Source organism: Mytilus trossulus, chromosome 7, assembly GCF_036588685.1.
Source record: "Mytilus trossulus isolate FHL-02 chromosome 7, PNRI_Mtr1.1.1.hap1, whole genome shotgun sequence".
Classification (NCBI taxonomy): Eukaryota; Metazoa; Mollusca; class Bivalvia; order Mytilida; family Mytilidae; genus Mytilus; species Mytilus trossulus.
This window is the reverse complement of record NC_086379.1, coordinates 72,506,894-72,526,631: the sequence shown is the minus strand read 5'-3', so window position 1 is coordinate 72,526,631 and position 19,738 is coordinate 72,506,894. Positions and strand designations below refer to the sequence as shown.

Sequence of the window (19,738 nt, the reverse complement as noted above, 5' to 3'; positions counted from 1 at the left end):
ATTCATGCTACTGTTCAGTTGTTTAACCCTCTCCAGGGACTCCAGTTTTTTCCATCGATTAAAATATACAGCCAATAGTGCTTAAGTGGTGCTAAGCACCGACAATCAATCAATGAAGGGAAAATGAAATAAAAGTTTGTGATATTTCTGTGTAATTGTAGTTGTTCAAGACCGAGTACAACAGGCCAACATCAGACTGACAGATGTAGCAGATACACTCAAGGGAGATTGGGTCATGTTAGCTCAACAGTTAGATGTTTCATCATCAGAAATTAATGACATTAACAACCAATACAAAACTGTTAATGACCAAGCTCTTGCCATGCTACAGCTCTGGGTGGATAAAGATACTGAACCAAACAAAGGTAAGTAGGAATATGTATGTCCCTTAAGCTTCCGTGTTATACTATTGGTATACAAGACATAAAACCTAACAACCAGAACAAAATTTTAATGTTTTAAGGTAGATCACAAGTATATATTTTTTGAGACAGATTTTTTTTATAATTTGCCAAAATGAAGATTTTATTATGCTCTTTTCAAATATTTAATAAAAAGTATTGGTCACCTTGCTATTTTTCAGGCTATGAGTCGTTGAAAATTGTCAAAATTTGGTTAGTTTGTTCATGAAAAAACACATTAGTGTGCATAAAAAAATTTCTATGAGATAGAATTCTGAAATAAATTGTGAGAAGAAAGGTTTCATTATATGTATTAAGAAAATAAAAATAAAACTTGGTGTCACCAAAACTTGTTTTCTTGCTACAAGTCAAAATAAAAAAAATCCCTATTAGCCCAGTATAAATTTTGTACTAAAAGAGTTATTTTTAAACCAAAAAAAAAATGATATTTGTTAAAATATTTTTTCACCATACAATGAATTAACAAGTTTTCTTTAAATAAAAAAAACATTCTAACCATTGAATTGCAAATCTGTCTCCAAATTTGCAGATTAAGGCAAATAACTAGACCAATTTTGTACTGTGATTGTACAATCCAAGATGGCGGTATACCATCAATCTACCTTAAAACTTTGGTATACAAATACATTAGCACAACAAACAAGATAGATAGATAGCTAGCTGCTATACTTATCTTCATCCAAGTCCGCTCTATGCTAGAATTGTTAATTAAAAAAACAATGAAACAGAATGTCAAACTAAATCATTGCAGAACTAATACAGAACATTCATTTATTCCTTTGAATGTTTTACAACAAACAAATCTGTCTTTCAGCTGTAATTATGAATGGAATCATATATACTGTGATTTCATTTAAAAGCAGCAGGTTTTTTATTTTAATTTTAATTTTACTTTACAGGTCAAGCCTTAGAAAGAGCTCTTATAAAGATAAACAGAGAAGATGTTGTCAAGAAATGTATATATAATGTAGAAAATGTTGAGGATGAGATGGAGGCAGCTGCTGCTAGAGTTGCTATGGACCAATCAGGTAATGAGTGGTTGTTATGGTTACAAAATATACATTCATGAATACAAACCAAGCAATGTCGCTAAAGTTTTATCAGAAAAGCTAGCTTTCATAGTATACATTTTAATTGCAGAGAATCTGTTACATTGTATACATATTTTTTCAATAATTATTTTAAGAAAGAAGTATGCTGTTTATTAGAAGAGTCAGCAACTTGAATGTTTTTTTGGTCTTTCATTGATTCCTTAATGTACATATTTTTTTCCTGTGCTTGATTTTTTAGGAACCATTATGACAAGGTTTAAGTTTTGAGAATCTTTTAATGTATAATTCATTAAACTTAATTGAAATCAGTAACAAATATGTCACTAGTATAAATAGTACTAAATGAAAAAGTGATCTGATTTTAAAAGTTGAGATGTTCTGTGTGTTTTCAGGTTTTGACACTTTCACAGAAGAGGTTGGAATATCTAGAGAAGATTCAATGAAGCGTAACATGTCATTAGATGTACAGTTTGATGAACAAGATATGGTTAAGGTATCCTATTATAGAATATTTCATGTCTGGATTTTCTGTGTTATTAGTTGTAGTAACTCAATTATGGTTTCTGAAGTTATACAGATGTTCAATATTTTATCAGTATAAGAGACCTTCAATATTAGCATTGCTATTCAAGAAAAAGATGTGATACGTTAATGTTGGTGGTTTTAGTTGAAAGCCCCTATTTTCTCCCATCCTCTTCACCTTCAGATCAAATAAAAAAATTGAAGTATTGCATCCTTAAATATTTTTAAACCCTTCCATTTATAAATGTGTTCATTAATAGCATGCATACACATTTTCATTTAAAATTTTCTTATTATTTTTGCACGTTAAGATGATGATTGACCTTGAGGTGAGATTGCTTCCCTTTTTTTTTGTGTTATTTCTAATTTTGCCGTGAATTATTTTAACATCTTTTCCCTAATTTGTTACAATTATTTTCGGTGTGACATTAAAAAAAGCATTGCACTCTTTGATACTTTTATTGTAATCTAGTGATTTATTTGGTGTGATATTTGTAGAGTAATAATTTTGTACACACAGTTTGATGCAGTTTAGACCGTGTTTGTTACATTGTTCTTTTTAGATTGCTGTCAATTATTGTGTTGGAAACATTCTGAAATAATTTCTTTTAGAAAAAATGAAACTTTCTTAGAACCGTGTTAAAAAATCTTGTCCCTGTTGATACACTTGTTATACCACATAAGAGAGTGGTATTGGTATGATTTTCAATGAGACAACTCTCTACCAGAGTATAAATTTTGTAGAAGTAAGCAACTACAGGTCACTGTACGTTCTTCAATAATGATCAAAACCTTGACTGCATTGCAAGCTATAAAAGGCCAAGAACTTGGCAAATTCATTATAGCCATTTTGGTATAAAGTAAGGCAAATTATTAAGCTATTGCAGAAACAAAATCTAAATTGATATGATAATAAACACTGTCAATGATAAGTAAATTAAAAAATATCAAAGAAAAACTACTATCCTTTTTTACAGTTTAAATTTTCAAAGTTATATATTTAAAAGATGTATGAATATGATCATTTTCTGTATGGTTTTGCATGGAAAGTTTCTTTTTAATTGGTTTGCTGCAGTTGTAAATGAATATTTATTAGATTTTAAATTTATTTTTAGGAATCTGAATCTGTAGTAGAATCTCCAAGTTCTGATGACAAGCAAGCTCCTCAGGCTTTAGAAGAAGGTATGTTGTCCTCAGCCAGTGTATATACATAAACAAAAACAGCCAGACTAAAACACAACTTTATACATTAACAAAAACAAGTAAAATGGTGAACATAAGAAATAAAATACATTAAGATGCAAAAAAATTTAAAAACTACTGACTCTTCACTATCCATTGGATATTAAATACCTAGACATCGTGAGTATATCTGAACTACATTCTTTAGTGTTAAAAGAAATACAAATTGTCTGTAATCTTTTATATAGAAATCAGGTTCCTTTATAAATATTTTTTCTCAATCCCATGAAAATTGAATATTCACACATATTTATACTCATAAAACAAAAATAAGAAAATACTGTTACTGTTGTAGGAAAATTCACACTTTCTAGAGGTTTGTCTATACTTTTAATCTACCTGGGATAAAAATGGACCATCCTTATTTGTTTTGCTTGCTTTTGGTTATGTTTCTTGAGGTGACATATATAAACTCAGTTATTGGTAATTTTTTTCTACTTGGTAAATTTGAAATACAAACAAAAGCACATATCATAATAGAAATTTACATTGTAAATCAGTTATTGCAATGTTAAAAGTGTTTATTTACTGGAACACAAAGCGTAAAACTGGACTTTATCTTGTTTTTGCTTCATTTAATTGAACATTTTTCCTGGGCTTACCAAATAGTGTTCTGACTTCATCTGTTATCCATCAGACACCTGGAATAACAGGAAACCAGAAGAAGTGTATAATATTTTTTGTCAGAATTTGCAAAAAATAAAATGGCTTTTTATTATGACCCAATCATTTTGGTTTCACACTTTAGTTTTTATTTTATTTTTTTCTTCCTATCTGGGATAGACCCTAATCATAACAATTATTTGTGGCTTCTTTACATTGATTTTTATAGCAATCGTTATTGGATTTTCAAATTGGTTATTTTCAAATCATTTTCATTATACCTTATAGCTAAATAGGCAATTTTCTTAGATGCATAAGCTCGAATTATCCAGTACATATTTCATATGTTTAATAAGTAAAAATAGGCAATTTGTAAACAAAATATTGATATAATATTTAGATAACATATAAGACATATTTTATTGATGTTGATAAGAAACATACAATGCTATTTTAAATGAGGAGTTTAGAATGTTAGTACAGTGCTTTATAAGTTGATGTGAAATGTACTAACATGCCTGATTGTCATTGAATGGGACTTGTGAATAAACATTGTGTATTATATTCCAATACTGACTGACCATAAATTCCAACTCTTTGAACTCCATGATACTGAATGGAGGACTGCCTTTCATTAATATTTTACTAGAAAAAGACCATAGTTAGTTTCAAAATGCATATTGTTTATCAATAATTATGATATGAAATTGAAAACAAAACTTAAGAAAGATAAGTTCATCCGAAGCAACTCCTTCAGAAGCAAGATAACATCATTTTTGGAAAGGAAATAGCTCATATCTAAAACAATTGTGTTTTATTATTTTAATAACTTCATTGTTATTTTTAGATTATTAATTTGAAAATATGATGATAATGACAGTTTTTTTGTATATTACACTGGTTTTCAGTTTTCATTTTCATTTTCAAAATTTTATTTCGATTTATATGCTTTTGAACCTTAATTGTAAGTTCAATAACAATAGAGCTGTCAATTTTGGTCAGTGTTGGAAACGTAGATTAAATGTTGTTTTTATTGCTTTGCATTTGACCGGCTTATTCAATTGACCTTTAGAAACAGAAACAAGGGAAGATGAATTTGTGGTCAGAGTTGATGAACGACGGCCACAAGCAAAGGAAGAAGTTAAAGTAGAAAAGCAAGATGAAGACTTCTTCGATTTAATTGATCAACTTGATAAATATAGCGAGTCTAAACAACCTGAAACAGTAAACAGAGAAGGTACATCCATCTGTAATCTGTCTACATCTACTGGTTCCCTGTAACATTAGTTACTACTCTCATCAACTCATTTTCAGGAGGGAAAGATAAAACTCTTCCAAAAAGTAAAATGAACTTAAGTCATTTGTTTAAAACTTAAATGACAGTATATTATGACAAGGTTTTTAATCAGTTGGCCTTTGTAAAACATTGGTACACTGTTTCTTACAATGAGTTAATGAAACAGGGAACCAGACTTGCATGTTGAACGTTTCCATGTTGTAATCAACCTAATAATCATAACATTATATACTAATACTTCTCTACTTTTCATCCTCAACTTTAAATACATTATATACAAAATGTACAATACTCTTTAGCATGAAGGAAACTTTTTTATTTTATGACTATTATTTCACTGAATAAATCTCTAAATTGAAAATGTTCACTTTATAGACCTTATCACTATATGGGTATCAACAAAACTGACCAGAAATTTAGCTGATTTATTGACCATGTAACAATTCCTTCATAACGTCCAAATTTTACAAAACTGTTTAATGTTAAGAAATAGTGTATAAATAGCGATAAGGTGTAAAATTTCTTTTTACATGTAAACTGTTTATGTATTTTTTCTTAGAATGAAAAAGCTTATAAACAAAGTTAGCTTAGAAGTATTTTGTATTAATATTGTTACATAAAAGAAAGATATATTGCAAATTACAGGTCTTGTTTCACAGAATGGTTTTAAAAGAATAAGATATGATGTGGCTTAAACCTATTTAGACAGAATTTCATACATATTGATATCAATGCATTAGCTTAAGCATTTCATTATGTTAATCAGTATTGAGCATTATTTCATGTGAAAATTATTTTGCTAAGGATTTGTATTGCTAATGTAGCACTAATTGTTTGAAAACTGTTTGTGAGTTTCAATATTGTGGTTGACATGAATAACAAAATAAAGGCTTTATATAAATGGAGGCCTTATATTTCATGAGAGAAGTAATGAGGACCTCATAGGACTCCAAAGACTGATAGCATGATATGCATATTCAAAACGTTTTACATGCAAGTCAGTTACAATGCTTTGATGTGGTAACTTTTCATTCTGGTTAAGCTTTACTAACTACTGATTAATATGTTTTTGATAATGTAACTCTGTAGATATTGATGACAAGCCAACAGTAACCGAGGATGAAATTGTTCATACTAAACATGAACGTCTGTCACCAGAAGAGATAATATCCATTGTACAATCTATTGATCAGCAAGCTGCTCCCCCTTCACAAAAACAACAACAGCAAGGTACCAGTTGCATGGTCATCCCTGTTGGTGTGGTGATCAGTAACACTGCATGATCTACTAATCTGTTGTACCCTATGTTTATCTAACTAATTTTAAACTTAACTTACACTTTCTTCACAGTTTTTGATTGGCAATAAATTCATTCCATTTTATTTCCCCACCTTTCATAATTTCTTTTTAATTCTAAATGAAAGTTTTATTGCATGTTTTTAAAGGGGATATGTAATGTGATAAGTCAAATTATTACAAGAAATTAGCATTTTGGGAACTTGGAGATGCGTCCTGTTATTTTTTTAATTTTTAATCTAAATTTTTGTATTTGATGTAAGGTTTAGAGAAAAGAGACACTTTTTATCAACAATTTCATTCAAAAACTTCAGAGGAATTTAGAGATTAACTTTTCTTACAGCGAATCTATAGTGTTAGAACTGGGATTTTGGAATAACAGTCCTTTTTATATGAAAAATAGAGCACAAATGAATTATTTTATTAATATATTATTTATATAGATAATAACATGGTTTATTATATTAAGATAAAAAGAAACTAGATTTTCTTTTATTTCAAGCAATACAACTGGAAAGTTTATTAAATAAATACAAATCTATTTTCTTTTTTGATATGCATGTTTATTTAAGTATACTTTTTTGTATTTATAGTCTTTTTATAATAGATTATTATTGTTGTTTATTCAAATCTTGTATTCATTATTTTATCCTTTTATAACCCAAATTGAATAATGCATATCATACAAATAATATAAAAATGTTCTTAGAAATTCCAAAAGACATAGCATCATTTTATAAATTGCATTTATGATGTTGTTTTTAATATTCGTTATGAGTGATTTCAATGTATATAAAAATACATGTTTTATGCTTATTATCAATGGTAAACAAAAACAGTGTTACCAACTTTAGATTCTAAACATATGTTCAATTTATTTTAATTATTGATACATGATAGACCAATAAACCAATGTATGGTATAATGCATTATTTATAAGTATTTATGTTGTGTATGTATGCATCACTTTATTATACGATTATGTTGTCTGTATGATGTTATCCTTTTACACTTATAATTCTCAGTTATATAAGATTCTATTTATCAAACACTGAATGCACATTCCTATACGTTTCACTGTATTCACATTTCCCTTTCAACTCTTGTCTACATTTGATAGACAGCAAGTTTAAACAGTTGACATTAAATTAATAGGAAACACAAATCTACAAAAAAGAAAGTTTTTATTGTTGATAGTATTTTAACATTTACTATCAGTCATCTCAGTTTGCAAGTACAAAATAAAGATTATTTATGATTTTAAGTATTTGCTTAAAGGCATTTTAAGTAAAGTTGTGTGTTATAATACTAACATGCTGAGGCTTTAGTAAAAAAGTTATTAAAGGTTAGTGTTTTCCGAAGGGCATCTTGTTTAAAGTTTGGCTTTTCATGTCCCGTTTTGAAGTGTGTGAAATCTAACATTTTAAATTTGCAGGTTTATGCTTGGATTTTTATCTCAAAACATAAAGATTTTGTGAACCTATTTATAAAAATAATCTAAATAAGGTGTACAGATGTTGACCAGTTATTTGAGAGAGAATTTCAGTTATTTTAGAACTTGACAGAAATTTTATTATCAACAGTTAAATATGGGATAAAAGAGAATTTTTCTGCATAAGCTGAGCAAAATGGATAATGATATTTGAAATTATTTGAAAAAATACTGTACTGAGAGATGTTTTAGTAGATATCTAAATGTGTATTGTATAGTTTCTGAATAAACCTTCGATTAATGTAGAGAGAGAATCACGGGATGATGAAATGGTAGTTACAGTTGATCAACGTAGACCACAAGCTAAAAAGGAAGTTCAAGTTCAAAAACGAGATGAAGACTTTCTGGATTTAATTGGACAGCTTGACAAATTTTCTGATTCAAAACATCAACCAGAAAAAGAGAGAAAAGGTAGATGGATCATCATCATGTGCATCTATTTCACAAATCATATCAATCATAAAGTATGGGAAGCAGAAAACATTCACGTCACTCATAATTGATTTTTCTGATTTCTATTGTATGACTTCAATTTTTAACATATCACTCAACTATTACTAATAAATCATTTAAGTATGGGAAGCAAAGGATGTCCATTTGATATATCATTATTCATTTGTATAAACTTTGACTTGTATAATAAATTCATAAATATCCCTGTTAAACGATTTTTTCTCACAATTTCTAGTGCCTAAGTTTTTGTAAATTTTGTTTTTTTCTTTCATTATAACTGATTGTGTCTCTAAAGATTAATTTAACTAGTTTTTTTCTTCTTTAGTTTCATCTTATAGTTGAATTAGTAGTACTGAAAATAAATTTTTCATTAAATATTCCTGCTATTACAGTATTTTGTCTGTCACCAAAGAAATTTTAAGTTTTCAATCCTTCAATCTTTATGAAGATTTCCCCTTTAAACTGAATAAAACTATAAATCTTCAGATGAAGTTCAGCCTGATTTGAATGAAGAGGAGATTGTTACAACAAAGAATTCCCGTGCGAGCTCTCAGGAGATTGTTATAGACATGGTTGAGGCTATGGAACAGTTATCAATACCTCAAACACAAAAAATCAAAGGTAGCGTCACGCATGGACAACCCTTAGATTTTTGTGTCTATTTTTTTACAATTTATGGTATTTTTCTGAGAAAGTACTGAAGCATGACTTTCACTGCACTGTCAAGTTTTTACCACAATTGAGTTTTTTTTTACAAACAATGATTATTGTTTCACCATCTCTGAACTGAAATATTTGACATACGATAGTCTATGACTCATAGTTTTTAACAAACTTGAAATGACTCAAGATTTGCTATTTTTCAGCTGTTTCCTTTTCAGTTTTTTCAAAAATTTAAAATTAGTTTCTGGCCTTTGTTCATTCAGATGAAAATATTTGTGTGACCAAAATATGATTTGCCTCGAAAATATGAATAATGAATAGAAAAAGTTGGCTGTCATTACAGCTAATTTCAAAATGCTTGTAAAGTAAAACTTTGGTAGGCTTGCTTGCTCTGTTTGTAAAAATGTTAATTCAAGCTTTGTTATTAAGATTGAATATTCAAACGATATATATAGGCACATTTTAACCTGTATATATTATATTGAAATATGATTGAACGTTATCTAAATAACAATTGTACAATATTCAAACAAACCAAGCAACCTAACCAAAGTCTTGCTTTACATGCAGTAGGAAATTAGCTGTAATTAGATAATTGTCATTTCTTTTCTAACTGAACCAAAATTTGCCTGACATGTTAGGAGGTCAGGCACATTTCATGACTTCTATTCAGAATTATCGAAAATGCTTGAATTTTGCATTAATAGTGATAAACAATGTGTGTTTTTTACCTTTAGCATTTTCCCTATGTTATGTGCATTCAGTGTTTGATCAATTTTATTTTTTAAGTTTGTACTAAAACCACACCTAATTTATATTTTAGCCATTATTCTAATTGACTCCAGGATTAATGTGATCACAATTGTTTTACATTTTACAGTTTATGTTAAGATTTTGCATACAAATGCAATTGTCTGTTGAAACTATTTCTTTTCAGCTAAATAAACTTTGTAAGAAAAGGCCATGTGGAGACATATTATAACTGTTTATTTATTAGTATTGTTTGTATTAGATTTGTGACAAAATACTCAATAAGTTATTTGGTTTTTTACTTGTATATCAGTATTTTGAATTACTGACTGTTTTTATCAAATCTTTTATCTTGAAATCTTTTGCACATCTTTTTATGTTCACTAATGACGCAAATTTTATCCAAATTTCAAATGAGCGACATTTGCTTATGTGCAGAATCTGTCATATTGACAAATACCTGTTCAGTAGTTACACATAATCTGTTTAATTTAGAGACAAATACTAATTTCAAGGAAACATGTTTGATTGTCAATAGATATTAGTATCAGAAATTTTGATAAAGTACAGTAAATTTGGTATTACATGTTTATATCCTCAACAGTTCAGATTATATTTGTTTCTAGGCATGGAATGATACTTATTTGTATGTTTATTTGCAGTGGAACTTCTTAGTTGAACGTGTACAAATTCATTAAGTAATATTTTTAGGCAGCAATCAAATTTTTCCGAATATCTGTGTAAATTTGCATTGCAAAAAAAATGAAATTTACTGTGTTCTCCTTGAAGTTCCACTGCTATAAATTAATGCAGCCTACTAACATTATTATTAAAGTTAACTGCAGGAATTTATGTCAACTTAAGCTTTATATCTGAAGGTTGGCAGAGGCATGAATTTTAGGACTAGTAGTTTTAAAAAATATTATTTTCTCTGTTTTAGTATATATGTATAACTTGATAACGCAAATGGTCATATATTTATGAGTCTTTATAGTTATGTTAGTATGCCATATATTCTTTACTTGGAAGAAACTATACAACTAAACTTAATCTATACAAAAATGTACTATTCAGATTCTATGATATTTATACTTGTACTATATTAAGTATTAACTTGTACCATCTCAACTATAATTTGCATACAATTAAGATACTTACTTACAATAATTGCAGAGAGCGTAGAAGATGAAGAAGGCTTGCACACCCCACCTCCCAGCCCCGTTGAGAAAGATACATATGAAGGTACAACATTGTAGCCATTATTAATGCTAGTCCTCAATGTTTTCTTTTTGTTTCTAATCACATTTCAAACTTCAGCTGCTTTTGTAATAATTTGATATCCTTAATTTGAATTAAAAAAAGATTATCACTCAATTTCCCCCCTACTTTATAGTTTTGACAATGTCATCGTGTAAACACCAACTGACCTCTAATTGCCATTTTTGGTTTTGATGTGTTAAGGGGTTGTCCCATTTACAAATGATCGGCATTTCATTAAATTCACAAAATCAATAATGCTGCAAAAGATATAATACCTGGTAACATTAATTTTGATCAGACCAAGAACATTTATTTTTTCTTAAATATGCTCCTAAACTTTAAAAACAGTTCAGAGTTTATAATGACAAAAGAAATAGAAGTCATCAATTTACATCTAAGTCCCAAGAATTTGTTTTATTTTTTTTAAATCCAAGATAGGACAAACTCATAAACATTTGCATAGCCTCAGGACAGTACATGTTGAGAAGCAATGATGACAAATCCAATGGTTTTTTTTTAAAGAAAACTGACAAAAATTGTGAAAACAAAAGTAGCTGAAGTGTTTAGTTTTTATTTTAACATCTAAATTTGTAAATCTCTCTTCACATACATTTGTTGTTGTTTCACGTCAGAGTGCTGGTTTGTAAGGTTTCTGTTTTTGAATGTGTGTGTTTTTGTATTGGTGTGATTCTTATTTTAAACTGAATTGACCTCATAAGCAATCATTCAACAATGTCCTAAATTTCACTTATTCAGCATTTTTCTTTATCTTCCTCTTCCAAATTTAATTGACCTTTTCAATTCACGCTTACTGAGACCTTGTTAGAATTAGTTTAGATTTATTAGATTAATCATAAGAGAAATAAAAAAAGGATTAAAAAAAGAGATATTTTCCCCCAGAAGCTGGTAAAATCAGTTTCATTCTTAATTTGGTATTAAAGATGATAGCTCTGTAATTCTGTGTTATTTAGATCTTATAGTTTCATCACATTTTAGAATTCATTTTACTTTATCTTGACCACGTCATAAAAAGTTTTAGGAGTTTTGCTATTTAAACTTTTTTTTATGTCTGACAACAGTGAAAATTAAGAATATAGATAATTGATTGGTGTTGGTCTTACACTGCATTAACATGTATTTAGATAAAGTATAAATGAAGTCTTAAATGTGATGTGTGTTTGTTTTAATTAATGGTTTCCAGCTACATAACTAAGCTGTTGATGTTACTCAATTATTTGTACTGTTTTAACTCATTACTACTCTCAATATAGAAGTATTGCGAGAACTTCCATATTACATAGAGATTTCAGTTAGAATCAAACAGACTTGAAATTGACATCCCATGGTTTTTCAAGTAAATTGTGATGACATTTGTCTATGTGAATCACTTACTTAAAAAGTATATGAGTTTGACCTATTTTGGTGAACTTTAGTGACGTTTTCTCTCAAATGTCCATATTCAGCTTGTATCAACCATTTTTCAGAAAGATTATATTTGATATATGGAAATTTTCACAATATGTTTACATTGTATTTTGTTCAGTATTGACAAACTGTCCTTACCTGGTTGGAGCTACTTGTTATAACCAGTCAGGTAAGGACAATCAGTTCTACATGTATGTCATGTTAGTCTCAATTCAAGTTTCAATATTTTATCATTAACCTTTTTAGAATTTACAATCAGTTTTCATTATTTTTATTAAAATGAAAGAAATTTTCTGTTCACAAAAACAGTGACATGGTTTGTCTTTTGGTTATTGCACAAAATCATTGTTCATTAAACAAGAGAGAAAATGATATGAAACACTGAATTGAAATTGTTAGGATAACATGCAACTAATTATATGTATTTTGTGTAGTTACTTAACTTAAACTAACTTAACAATTGATGTTAAATTATCATTTCATATAGATACCAATCACTAACAAAATAATATGATTTGCATGTTTTGACATGCGGTTTGAAAAAAGCAGTTTATATCTGTTTCTTTATTTAATATTTTTTTCAGCAAAGAGCATGTAATTTTTTGTTCAAGCCATATGGCTTTGTGTTTTGTACACGATAATTTACAAGCTTACAGAGTAATAATCATGCACTACTTTGCATGAGATTGAGAGGCTGTTTGGAAGCATGAGAAATCTTCAAAAAAACTATATAAAGTAATTATTGTTTGGTTTGGTTCAATGATAGAAGTAGTAACCATGATGGTTAAAATTCAAATGTATGGAATACACTTTCAAAAAAGTTATAGAAAACAAATATCAATAAATTGTCTCCCTTGATATAAAATAGTAAATGGATTATTCCCCTTGATTCATGAAGGTACAAAAAAGCATATTTATAAAAGAAAAACAAACAATCATCATGGTTACTGTTCAAGTCATAATCAGAATGCTGCTGATTGAAAATCTCAGTGTTACAGTGATTTATTTTTGAAATCCAAAATAAAATAAAAGGTTAAATCCTACTAGTCTAGAAATAAAGTTTTAAAAACAGTACAAGTCTAAACAAAACGGATATTAAGACCTATTTCTTACTTTAAATGCTGCAATAGAAGAAAATCAGTCTGAAGAAGAAGAATGTGAGGAAATAACAGAAATTGTAGAGACTTTCACTGAATGTCTTGACGGGAAAACTGTGAGAACAATAAGAAAAACCACCACCATTAATTCTCAGGGTACAACCATTAGAACTGAAATACTAAAAGGTATTTCTTACCTGCTTTCGGTGGAATTTTATGTATCACTATTTGCTCTTTTTTTTTTACTTTTTAATTGTCACTTCAACTTACAAAAATTATTTATTGGACTACGTTACTATTTTAGTCCTATTCTGGTGTGTTGTATGGCTTTTGGTGGAATTCTTACTTCTTTACAACAGTATAAGTTCTTTGTTTAACCTGTGACTGGGTAATTCTACATTATAATTGCCCCTAAAGTTTAGCTTTTGATGTTGTTATGTACTTTATTTATACTTATGGGTATATTTTGTAGCTATATTAACAATTTTATGTATGATTAAAGAAATCCCAGAATTTTTGGGGGATTAGAATTTAAATAAATTACTTTCCTGTAGTTAGCCTTAATCTGGTGGGAAAGCAATGATAAATAAATCTACTCTTGTTTTAATAAAGATTAATTGATAAAGGATAATACGGGTAGTATACTGATAGAAAAGAGGCAAAAGATACCAGAGTGACATTCAAACTCTTTAAGTAAAAAATAAACTGTCAACGCCATGACTAAAAATGAAAAAGACCAACACATAAACAAAAGTACACAAAACACAACATAGAAAACTAAAGACTGAGCCACACAAACTACATCAAAAGCTGGGATGATTTCAGTTGCTCCATAAGAGTTAGCAGATTCTGTTCCACATGTGGCACCAATCATGTTGCTCATGTTAGTACAAACTGGGTAATAGTCTGACTTGGTTGGTAACATTCAGGGAAAAGGGGACAGGATTTAAGTTGAAATCTCTTGGACGACATGATAATAAGTAAATAAGATAACTAATATTTTGCTTTTTTTTTTTATATTTGCATGTTAAATGTTGTGTTGATGCATGGTAAGGCTGAACTTTGTTATGCATTTCTTGTAAGTAAGTTTTCTTTGAAGCTTAGTTGAGGATATACAAAAAAACAAAATGACCTGACTTAATTATAGAAAAAAGCTTTTCAAAATATCAACCTAAGATCTTGATTTATATTAATAAATAAACAGTTAGAAGATTACAAAAGTAAATCATTGTTACTTAAAAGTGTTGCTGTGAAAAGAAGTTTTTTTACAAGTAAAACCAATAGATTTTAGTAAAACCAATAGATTTTTTATTGGACATCCAAAATCATTTTTCTTATGCTTTAGTCTTGAAGAATGTTGAAGAAGAAAAAAATTGTACTACAGTGATAAATATTGTAACATTGAACCAGTGTTCATTGCATGAATAATGTTGGGATTGAAAAGATCATGAGACGTCATAAAATTCATGATTGTTTGTTGTTAATCCAGAGCAGTTACATTTTAATATTGTAAAATTTCATTAACATCATTATCATATTTTACAGGAACCTTTAGTTGTTCACTATTCAAATTTTATCCATTGACCATTATGGCATCTGTATACCATTAAAAAAAAAACAAGCCAAACTTTGTTATAAACTGACTTAATAGATCTATAACCTTTCTGCAATGTGACATATCATATCCAGCAGATGATAAACAGTAATATTTTTCCATTCCTTAGTGACACTAACATCATCATAGAAGGTAGAACAAAATGTTTGTAGAGGCACACAGGAACTCCTAGAACTGTTCCTGTCCGTTTCTCACTTCAAATCCATTCATATAAACATTGTCATTGTAATCAGTGTGTTGCTGTTGTGAATAACTGTTACAAAGTATGACAATTAATTATATGCATAATTTTGTTTAATTTGTTTTTAATTAGTTCCTTTTTCAAATTAAATATCTTGCTTGAATCTCTAAATATTTATAGACAGTTAATAATATATGCAAATGCATTTTTGAATCTTGAAGATTTGTTTAAGTTGGTTTATAGTTTTTACAGATTTATTTTATTCATGCTGCACATTTATTATTTCTTTCATAATTGTGAATTATTACAGTGAGGAGTAACAGATATCAAAAATATTTTCTTACACCAGGGGACAAACAAAGTAATTATTTGTTTTGTTCATTACAGAAGAAACCCGTGAAACCTCTCTGGACACCCTTGCTGCTCGTCTGTCTGTTGGTGACGGAACATCAGATTCCCAGACAGGAGATGAAACTGGTGTGTAATATGTTAATTGTCTTCTGTGTTATATGGTTGTCTGTTATGTCAAAATTTGTTTATTTTGGTGAAATGAACTGAAAATGGCAAATAGGGATATTATATTTATTATGGCTGTAGTTATCTCCCTTGTGTTATTCACATCTGTAGAGGTAAATATCTCATTTACTAAAAGTCAAAACATTGATTTAGAAATCTATCAACTTTGATTTATGGTCTTTTATTATTGTGAAAAATCAATTTGTTCAATAATTTTTTTATTTAAATGTAAAAGTTTGGAATTTTGATGTAGACGTGAATAATTGAAGGGAAACATTTTACGAACAGATGTTACAAAATTTTTACAATACATACTAATATTTTTACATAACCGCAACATTTTACAAATATACGCAATTAGCAGATTTTTTTTTATCCCAGTAACACTTTATGAGAATGTGTTTTTTTTATGTATCAAGTATATACATACAGATATTATATGGTAGTTTTATATTTTAGTATATTTTAAGAAGGTTGTAGGGTTATATACATTTCAAACCAGTGCAATTGATTTTTTTAGCTAGAGAGCTTTTTATACCTCAAAATATAAACATATTTTACAGTATTTTACAATTTAAATTTTTACATTTATCTTTTATGATATTGGATCTCTGGGTTAATGCAAAAATAAGGGAACATGACTTAATTCTTGAATTTTGAATAAACTTTAAAATAAAATTCCGACTCTTGTGAAAGGGTTTTCTATTGAGGTAAATAAAGTCTTGCAAAATAAGTTTAAAACATGCGAACAAAACTAATTTTCTGAAAAAGGTTGAATTACCTACAGTTTTCCCGAAGTAGTTTGTGAGAAGGTTTGTTTTCGAGATTTCGTGAGGTATATACACCTCAGACTTAAAGCCTCTCACAAAAATGAGTAGCATATACAATGAGTCAACAACACGGATAGTTGTACAAGACATGTCTATAACAAAATACAATATTTTTTTTATGAGGCAGCTAAGAAAATTTGTTAATTCTACATAAAAAAGAAGTTTATCTGCTGTTAATTCAAATGTTATTGTTTATCTAGATATATCTTCCGTTAAATTAGATGAAATTTTATGAAATCAGTAGTTTTTGTCTAAATTTTAATGTGACTTAAACTATTTATTTGGTATTGCTAAAGTGAGCTTAATGTGTTATTTTTAATTGCTTAAAGTGAGCTTGAATGTAAGATTTTTAAACCAATACTCAGAAGTCAGGGACATGGGAAAAAATCTCTTTCTGAAGCAATGACAGAATAGACCACTGCCAATATTTATTATATAAGATAGAAATAGTAGATGTATGTTGGAGAACAAATTTTTAATGTAATCATTATATTCACATGATTATTTTAAACATTTTATCCAAAAGCTTCATATATATTGCTGTGTAAAATTTGTGTAATTTAGGACAAACTTTTAATAGAGCCTGCTTATATCTCTTCTCAAAAAATATATGTTAGGGTTGGTTGTTCATACTTAAATGTTAGAGGATGTTTACATAGAAAGAAGAAGACGCTATTTCATTAATCTATAAATATTTTAAGGCCTATGTACCAAGTGTATATTGTTTTATTTAGATATGGTTACCATTCAGATTTGGTCTTACTGAAAGAAAGTTTTTTCTTCTTCAAAATTTCAAAAATACTGTCAAATATATTTGACAAAAGGTTTTTATCAGAGAAATATTTGAACGCCGTATGAAGAGATATGAACAGGCAATGATTATTTCAAATTTATGTGTTTTAAGGGGGAGGGTTCCATTTTTTTCACAAGTAAAATTAATTTATGTGATTTGTACCAAACTCAACTTAAATAACTGAAAAATAAAATGCAGAAGTAGAAAGATTGTAGTAAACTATATAAATGGTGGAAGTTTTAACAGCATGGTTAGTGTGTAGTCAAAAGATTTACTAATAAGAATGTAAATTAAAGCATGGGTTTATTTGACGTGAGAGTTCAACATATATATTGGGACAACTCAACTGCTGTAAATGACTAAATTTAAACACACTATTTTAAAGACTACAAACTTTCTAGCTGTAATTTATTTTCCAGTAACATGCATGTCTTACCATTTGTGTTTGTAAAAGATAACTTGATGTAAACATAAACAATCTTTGTCATATTAAGCTTTTTGCACTAATCTGTGTTTGTGGCATTTAATAATCCAATAAAATTGGAGAAAGCATCTCATTTTTGCATTGTTTTGTTTGGCAATCTGCTTTGCTCATTGTCATTGAATGGCTGTCCAATCACTGCTCAAGGTCACCTGTTGTCTTTCAAGGTCGAGGCTTTAATATGTTCATCTGATGCCTGAAAACTTATCATAAGGAAAGTTTTTTTCTATTTTGTTGTTTCTTTTCAATGTTTTTCATTAAAATTAGAAATGAGGTGCTTAATTTTACAGGTAAAAGATATAAAAATTCAACCATTGTTTTTTTTCACTTGTTTCTCTCATTTGCATTTTATTTAGTTTCTTTGTTTCCTATTTTGGTGTTTGGTGTATTTTTTGGTTAGCCTACTAAATTATTTTAACTAAAACATAAATGATTTTAGTCTAGTTTAATTGTTTAGATTAGTGAATACCTCCGAGTAGTGATGGTTTTGAAGGACACTTTTCACAATGAGCAGACCAGAATGTTATGCTTTCATCATTTTGATTGATTAGCTTTATTTTGTCTCAATGCTTATTTCACTTTAGTTCACTTTCTTTGCTGATTACTTGTTCTTTTTGTTTGCTTTTTTAGTATACTTTATTTTGCATGAGTGTGACTTTTCTTTTCTTTGTTCATTTCTGACCATTGCTAGAACAAGAAATCTAACAAAACTAACTTAGAAATCACTAAGCATTGATCATAATACTTTTCTCAATAAAAAAACCACTAAATCTTCGGAAATAATACACTTTGGTTTAAAACTTACAGATGATAAGACGAAGATGTAGGTTTAATTCACAGAACATTAAATATTTCAGGTGTTGAAACTAATCGTAAAAGTATTAAAAAAAAAAGACAAATTTTAATCAAAAGAGCATTACTTAAATGAGCAGTCTCAAAATAAATTTATAGAAATTTTAAAGATCAATTATTGAACTGTAAGGGAATTTAAAGATGTTTGAAGAAAGAGAATTTTTAAGCATCTCTGTGTTGAATTGGTATTCAAGGTTCTTGGTTGTTTTGTTTTGAGCAGTTTGATTGGACAGTTCAGTATAGCCTCTATCTGACTCCGGACTAGTTCAGTTTGATTGGACAGTTCAGTATAGCCTCTATCTGACTCCAGACTAGTTTTCCTGCTTGTACTGGTATTCTGAAGTTCTCTGCTTGTATTCTAAAACTTGAATTGAAGACAAGAAGTTAAAATTCTTAGTGCTGTACTGCCCTATTTAGCTCATGATCTTCTTAGAATTGGTACAAAGATACTGCACCTTCTGTATTGGTTATACTGAAAAAACTTATATCTACACCATGAATTGAATCTCTTGAAACAATACAATGCTTACAATACTACAGATATAATCTGCACATATATCTCTGTTTTATAGCTGGTAATCAACTATGAATCAGTGTACATTGGTAGTAGTGACACTAGGGAATTATAATGATAATTAAATCTTGAACAAGCATTGACTCTAATCAGTTGCCTTAAATAGAAAGTACAAACTAATTCCAAGCAATACAAGGCTTTTACAAGTAACCTTTGATGTGTTGTTAACAAAAAGAATGATGAGAGAAGGGTATTGAGACAGTTATCCTAGCAACATGTAAACAAAAGGCATGCCTATAACCCACCATATAGTCTTCAATGATAGGTTGTCAACTTGCACCTTTAAATCACATGGCATTATTAAAACATTCTTAAATGTCTT

General features: G+C 28.7%; 1 protein-coding gene across 50 annotated transcripts in view; it reads left to right on the top strand.

The window, feature by feature from the left end:
- Positions 1-19,738, top strand: part of LOC134725749 (ankyrin-2-like) — a 163,041-nt gene that overhangs the window by 94,687 nt on the left and 48,616 nt on the right. For 26 of the 50 annotated variants that reach the window (XM_063589866.1, XM_063589825.1, XM_063589816.1 and 23 more), the window contains 11 exons: positions 162-365; positions 1,322-1,450; positions 1,867-1,967; positions 3,112-3,178; positions 4,914-5,078; positions 6,228-6,368; positions 8,173-8,337; positions 8,866-9,000; positions 10,966-11,034; positions 13,608-13,760; positions 15,758-15,847. In XM_063589866.1, the coding sequence (XP_063445936.1) occupies positions 162-365; positions 1,322-1,450; positions 1,867-1,967; positions 3,112-3,178; positions 4,914-5,078; positions 6,228-6,368; positions 8,173-8,337; positions 8,866-9,000; positions 10,966-11,034; positions 13,608-13,760; positions 15,758-15,847 (1,419 nt within the window). The remainder of the gene's footprint in view (positions 1-161; positions 366-1,321; positions 1,451-1,866; positions 1,968-3,111; positions 3,179-4,913; positions 5,079-6,227; positions 6,369-8,172; positions 8,338-8,865; positions 9,001-10,965; positions 11,035-13,607; positions 13,761-15,757; positions 15,848-19,738) is intronic. The other 24 variants (XM_063589864.1, XM_063589855.1, XM_063589833.1 and 21 more) reach the window with 15 other exon arrangements.